General features: G+C 39.6%; 1 protein-coding gene across 1 annotated transcript; it reads left to right on the forward strand.

The window, feature by feature from the left end:
• The first annotated feature begins 222 nt into the window (after nt 1–222).
• Nucleotides 223–7,010, forward strand: kdf1b (keratinocyte differentiation factor 1b). Its single transcript, XM_084562669.1, has 4 exons — nt 223–645; nt 1,589–2,538; nt 2,649–2,735; nt 4,736–7,010. The coding sequence occupies exons 2-4, from the start codon at nt 1,605–1,607 to the stop codon at nt 4,828–4,830; spliced, it is 1,116 nt and encodes a 371-aa protein (XP_084418795.1). The 5' UTR covers nt 223–645; nt 1,589–1,604; the 3' UTR covers nt 4,831–7,010.
• Nucleotides 7,011–7,516: the final 506 nt, after the last annotated feature.

The following is a 7,516-nucleotide window of genomic DNA, read 5'->3' on the forward strand; positions in this document are numbered from 1 at the left end:
GATTTTTCATCTAAACTCATAACAGAACTCAAGAAAAAAATAATGGTCACATCGTACTATAGCACTTGTACTTTCTTTACTATATTTTTCTGTCATATTTCTATAAAAAAAATTAAAAAGTCAGCCTCAATCGGCTCAACATCCGGTGAATCGATGGACATTGTAGTTGACTTGACACAGGTTCAGCACACTGTTAGTATCAAGGTGGGACAAGTGTGAAGTTAGCGATAATGTCACCGGAAATACATCAAATATAAAAGTGGCAAAATGGTAGACTTGTGGTTTTGGGAGAGTAAATGTTGTTTTTGAAGCGAAGTTTTCGACAAATTTTTATGTGATTCAAACCCTGGTTCAACACCATTTGAATATTACGTAAAAATTCTAAAAGCCCAATTGCGTCTTATTTTTTGACGTCACCCCTAACCGGAAGTCCAGCCTCCTGTTGCAGTTGCCTACCTGGTTTGCGCTTCCTCCACCTTGACGCTCAGGTACATGGATTTTGTCGAAAACTTTACTGAAACTGACATTTTGGAGCGGAGTTGACACCGGGCACTTTCAAAATGGATTAGAAACATAAATGTTTCGAGTAACGCGAAGGAAACAACTTTAATTCCGGAGTCAGCTGGTGGACGTACCGTGTATACTGTGAGTAATGTTTGGTGAGAAATTCGTAAGACCTCTAATGGAGGAAAGAGCAACAATGACAAGTCGCCATGAAAGTGAAAATCATTTTTACATACGAAGGGGAATATTAGCTTGACTTTGCGGAATGTCAGTGTATAAACCATATTGAATAAGTGGTTAAATCTGGACGAAACAACAAAATGACCGTTTCCCTTGTCAGTTTATGGCCAAGTGATACTGTGTGACTACTGTAAACATGTAAACGTCATAGTACGGAACTCCAGACACCATTTGAGAATCCGGCAATTTAAAGCTCATTGCCTTTTAAAACATCCCCACACGCCCGATAACAAGCAACAGAATATAACTCAATATTTAAAACGTTGTTTTTCTCATTTCGGCATACGTGCAGCATAAACACACTGCTTTTTTTTATTTAAATAAATATGTCTTTTTTATTATTATTATTCAGGCTGCATTAGTGGCCTTTTAAGGGCTTGAACATTTTTGACTTACTGTCAGCAGCACCATCACCTTTAATGTAGGCAGTTTGGTTTTAGCATGTGCAAAATTCAGAATTCTGACAGCATGCGTATAGTAGTTGATGCATGTTCTCAGCCTTTTTCATGAACAAAAGAAAACAACTACAGGAGTTGTAAAATAAATTAGGCATGACTTGATTAAGTGACTCATTATAAACGTGCAGGTTATACTTATGTCTTTCGAGAACATAGTTTCATACAGTTAATTTGATGTATGAATAGTGAATTGTCCTTGACACACATCCTCCATTAAACCTGTTGGGCGACATTACCTGCCACCTGGGGATAGTAGTTTCACATTTGTTTTGAAGATGCCCTCAGGTGGCAAGTGATTTTAGTTTTTGCCTGAGTGACTGGACTGATCAGAACTTCTTCTTCCTTTTTTGTTACTGATGCCATTTCCACACTGTCTTAAAATTTAGTTGGATCCAGTAAGTCATGTCTGGCGGCACTGCAGGCAGTCTAAGACACAACTCAGGGCCCAGTAGCCAGAGGCCTGGACTCAGTCGGAGCAACAGCCAAGTGTCATTGTATGAGGAGCGCTGTGTGGACCCGGTGGAAGACAGGTTGCCAATCCCCGAGCCAAAGTCAGTTCACAAAGCTCACCTGAAAGATGCTAATGGCAAGGAATCTGAAACCATTGGCTTTATTCCTGGCTCAGCTGAGCATTCCTCTGCAGCACAAACCTGCAATCCCTGCACCTCACCAAGGAGCTGTAGGACTTTTATGTGCAATGTGCTCACCTGCGGCCTGTACAGGGTTTGCCAGTCGTCTGTCATTGCTCCGTGCCTGGCTCCAAACGAGAGTTCCCCGGATGAACCAGAGAAGGTGAGCCTACGAGCCATGAACCCCGAAGACAAGAAGACAGAAGAGGATGGCACGGACTGGCTGGAGGATGTCCACATTGCTGGAGTCAAAGTGGACAGTCAAAGAGAACATTTAGACGTGGGAACTAAAGCTTTATCATATGTGCTTCCGTCTGGTAGTCAAACACAGCCCAGCCATCTGTCCCTCCATGAGTCGATGAGGTTTGATGACTGGGGCGATGAGGAGGAGGATGTAGACACCCTGATTACTAAGAAGCTGCTGGAGCTCTACTCTGAATATCAGATTGAAGCGTTGGCCAAGTGCACTACAGACTCTGTGTTTCTGAAGAAGAGCAAGGCCATCAACCATCTCATCAACTCACTGGCAGAGGAGCACCAAATGGACGAGCAGGAAGCCGAGTGCAGGCTGGTGCGCGGCATCATCCGTATCAGCACTCGGAAGAGCATGAAGAGGAGACCACCCACCTCCAGGATGGAGAGGACGCTGTCGGACAGCGGCAATGAGACAATGAAGGACAGTGACTGCTTTACATCCAGCAACAACAGTAAGTAGTAACGCTTCTGTCATTAACGCAAGAAATATCATTGTAGCTTTTGAAATGTTCCTCGAAGTGCTTCTGTTACATTATAAAACAATCTGTCTTGTTTCCTCAAGATGACTACAAATCTAATCCCAACATCCAAATATCAGAACTGACCTCCTCTGATAAGTGTGCGAGGGAGATGTGGAGGAACAATGGAGGTAAGAAAATTTGCTTTAATAAGCATCAATATATTATTATACACTTGTGTTATTGAAAAGAAAGTAGAAAGTCTTCGCTTGAGTGTGGTCAGTGGTTGACATTGTTTATTTTTATGTGCAGTAACCACTGTATTTTTTACACTTTTACGTCTTTTAGTGTGTATATTTTAGATAATATTGTGTGTATTTACTATTTATTTCTCTCGCTTCCGTGCTCTTCTTTACTGCTTAAAATGTTAACGTTTCTTTTTTTATAAATAGCCAACTCAGGGAATTTCCCGCGAGAATTCCAATGTACCTCTACTTTCTTGTACCTGTGCAAATGACAAAGCATCTTTTTAGGAGAACAGATGATATGTGTCTCTATGCAAATGTAAAGCCATTGGCCCAGTTCCAGTCATGAGTCCTTAAAATGCACCCTCGCCTTTTAGATTAGCATTTCTCTCGTTTTATTTATTTGGTTCAGTTCATTTAGTTCAATTTCTGCACACCAAAAATAACCCAAACAAAAACCTTTAGCTTTACAGGCATACAGATTTAGGTAATAGAAATATTAATTTTATAGAAAGCACTTAAAACCCTTTTAAATCAACAAGCAAACCAAATTTAACTTGCTAATGAAATGAAGGCTAGGTAGCTAAAACTAAACCTTTTCACCCTCTCCGTATTTCCTTTAATTCAAGTACATAATTGAATGTGAATTTAGTTTGTTATCACTCATAGAAATGTGTTGGCTATATTTGGTCATAGAGACTAAAAGTAATACACTCTGCAGCATCAAAACAGCCAATAATCTCAAAAGAAGAAGAGGAAGAAAGTAAAATAGTTGAAATATATTAACAAATAAGCCTTTGGAATGGCAAAAACTTCAAAGCTTGCTGGTTGAACATGCGAGAGGACGCTCCAATCCTTCTCCAAAGTCAGAACAGGCTGGATAAATGCAGTGTGGACACATCATACTTTTGATTTGGATAGTATTTGTCATTCTGTTGGATTGTTGTAACAATAATAACAAACTCTTGTTTAAAACTAGCATTTTCACTCTCATGTTGATAAGAGTATTAAAAACTTTCATTGCGTTTTAAAATGTTTTGAACAAAGTAAAGATTCTGATTGATTTGCATTAATCGCACGTTAGCTATGGAAATTATGCAATTAAACATTTTAATCTACTGACAGCCCTACTTATGACGTCTACCTACACCTTGAAAAACCCAACAGTTTCTAATGCGCCTATCAGGGTTGTACTAAATAGTAAAACTAACAAATTGTCTTTTAATATACGCAACATGGGGCATGTTTGCTCTGCAGTGAGTGTGCAGGGAGAAGTTTTTTTATTTGAACTGGAGGATTGGAGGGAGTTTTTCTTATGTAAATCATGGGAGTCGTTAGCATTTAGTCGGTGACCATATTATATCAGGAAACAGTCCTAACAACGGAATTCTTTGTGGGTCATGTATCAGATATTCACATGTGGGTTAACCTCCTGGCAAATGAACTTAGAGGAACTGTTAAAATGTATCCTGGCCTTATTCCTAGGGTTACACTAATGACATTGCACCAGTGTAAATACTTTTTATCAGTAAGGTGAGGAGTGCAGGGCCTACATGCGCTTGTTCAGGCTGTAGTCTCAACTGTTGTAAACTCAACAAATTACAAGTGGGACTGTAGACTGTCTCAAAAATGACCTGAGAACCGAGTTCACATATAACAGTATCAACAGAAAACTAAACATTATATAGCAGCAGCAGTAGTTGTAGCAGGTTGTTGGGATTACCTGAGAAGTCTAGCCATTTGCATGTGAAACCATTAACAGCAACAATAGACGATGGCCTGTGCATCAAAGTATTTTTTTAAATTACCTGCTATTTTTTCCTGTGAGGGACTCCATAGAAGGAAGCAAACCATTTGGCAAGATTTCCTAAATTTAAGCAGAGTGAATGCTAACCCAGTTTCCAGGTTAATCTGATGTTTTTCTACCGTCTGTTGTGTTCTAACAGGTCACACGACCAGTTCTCCAACAGCCTACTCGCCCTCCCACACAGAGACTAATTCTTCGGGGGTCCCACTGATTTTCAGCTCTGTGAGAACATGAATCCTGCTCCACACGTGCGACCTTTTCGTATTTGCCGTGCTGTGTCCACAAGGACACATATGGGACGTTGAAGGGAGACAGTACTTACACTGGCTGAGCTGAGCTCTTGGTTGAGACCATGGCTTTGCTGTGAAAAAAGAAAATGTGAAAATTCACATTGTCTGAAGGACATCAGTGAACTCAGGGCTCTGTGTGTAGATATTTATGCTTGGTAAATGTTGTGCGGGTTTGAAGGATTGCTTGAATTGGAGCTTGTCCTGCAGGCAGAAGCCACCAGCAGCTCTTAATATTCTATCACCATTAACCGTCCCTTGGTCCTTGAAGGAGTTGTGGTATTGAAGCTCTTTTTACTGTTGGTTTAATTACTCTGACATTTAATGTTTTTGTTTGTAAAACCATTAAGTCATCAGAGATTTGTGCATTTAAACTCTATTCGATGCTTTCAGTTCAGCGGTTGTGTACACATATGTACAGTTATTGGCTCAATATCACAGTAAGTTATAATCATTTTCGTAATCTGAATGATTTCAAATTGCTGTGAGAGGTGTAGCCTTCTCAGAGTGGCAATAGTGTTAAAATGAAGAAATAATATAAGGCAGTTTAATATAAAAAGAATACAATTAATATAATTATTGGTTGGACTATTTCTGTGTGCCTGGTAGTACACTAGAAATAAGAAGATTGACATAACAGGAACTTTCTTAGTGAGACTTGAGAGAAAAGATACATGTCCGTCTTATGGCAGTGCACTACATTCAGTTAGCTTAGCATTAGGACCACAGCTAACTGGCAAATTGTGTGTGATGGTAGCAATACCTGCATAGCAATATCTTACCAGTTAGCTACTTAGTAAAAAAGAAATAATATTTAATTATGAAAGAATGTCATATGTTCTAAATGTGGTGCACTGATCAGATCTATGCTACCCTTTTCCCCTGTTTTCAGTCCTTGTGTTAAGCTAAGTTAAACGGCTAGTTGCTGTGGCTCCATGTGATGTATGATACAGACATTAACACAGTTCCCTCAATGTTATATTTGTTGTGTTCTTTGCTGGAGGCAAGACGAGTGGAAAACAGCAAAATCAATCTTTTTGTTTTCTTCACATATATTTTGTGCCATGACTTCATGTTTGTGAAGTGTGATATATAATTTTTTTCACAGCAGTTTATTGTTAGCATCAACATGAAGTTCGTATGAAGCAGATGGCTCTGGGGCTTGTGTGCGATATATCCTGGATATTGTTCTTGACCATTTCCTATCTACAATCAGTTCTCTACCTGAAAGATGCTATGTAACCGTGTGTGAGTTGCAGTAGACGTTAAGTTGTACATACTATAATTATATATCTTTAACTTATTGTAATGTTTCAAGCTGAATCATGAAGTGAATGTGTGTTTTCATGCCAACATCTTGATGAGAATTTGTCCGGCTGAGTCAGAAGAATGTATTTAGCTCTGCGACCTTCTCATCAACACTATCTTGTGGTTACTGTTGGTCATGCACCACTGTAGTAACCTAATACAAATTGATAGCCAATAATCATATTAGTAAATGTTGATCCAGGATCTTTGGATAAGCTCTGCCTAGATACTTTAAATAAAACAATCACCTCGTGTCTTTTCAATGAGAATTTGTCTGCTGCACCAGTGTGGTTCTAATGAAACGGTGTGAAACTTGTTCGTCTGGTTTGGACCAAGGAGAACAAACTGAAGTGATGAGTTCCTAACTGTATCTGTTTAACAACTCGCTTCACTAAACTGGTTGAATTGTCTGGTAAAACACTGAGTTATGTTTCCATTCATTCATTATACCATGCTGTGCCAAGTCTCCTCAAAGTATAATGTTTAATCCTTTAACTTTATATTGTCAGCCTTGTATAAATGCCTCGTAATGTCAGTGACTACTTTCTTAACAGATACCCCATTGTAAAAACCAATAAAACAAATGAAGTGAGACTCAAAGAGGAAATTCTTTGCTTGTTGTTTGCTGCATACAATACGGCCACATGAGGGAGTCAGAGTATCGGCCACCCAACCCTCCAGATCCACCGTCTTCTCAAATATTAGTGATTCCTATGCAATGAGGAGTTGTGTTGTACTAAATAAGCCAACAAAGAAAGGTATTTAAAGATTTATTTGAGGTGCTTTTCAAAATTTATTGTTTGAAATTCAAGAATATAACATTCCCTCTTGGTAATTTTACTTGACAAACAGCAATGTCTGTTGATATGTCCAAAATATGTGTGTTGCCAATGACGAAGAGCTCTGTGACCAAGCCGGTCTAAGTGGCGGAGGCAGCTGGAAGGATGCGGCCGAAGCAACTGGTGGTCCTCTGGGTCCAGGAGGTGGACAACTTCTCAGAGGGCTCTCTGAGCTCCCTGTCGGATGCCTTCGATGTACAACGAAGCGTCTCATCTTCCTTCGAATCCAGATCCATATTAGACAGTTCAGGCAAGCAAGTTGTCAAGCTGTGGACTCCAGCAAGAGGTGGTCAGTCAGTCTCATTAGTTTTTGTCCGAGCAGAATCATTCGTAGGATTCTAGACTTAGGTACATCAGTCACATCAAAAACTTATTTTCTTGTACCAGGCCCAGAAAAAACAAAGAAACCCAACAATGATGACTGATCTGCTGACAGAAGCAGACTGAAAGATGGAAAACTAGCAAATCTGCATGTGGCGTCTGCTA

This window comes from Chelon labrosus, assembly GCF_963514085.1.
Source record: "Chelon labrosus genome assembly, chromosome: 16".
Taxonomy (NCBI): domain Eukaryota; kingdom Metazoa; phylum Chordata; class Actinopteri; order Mugiliformes; family Mugilidae; genus Chelon; species Chelon labrosus.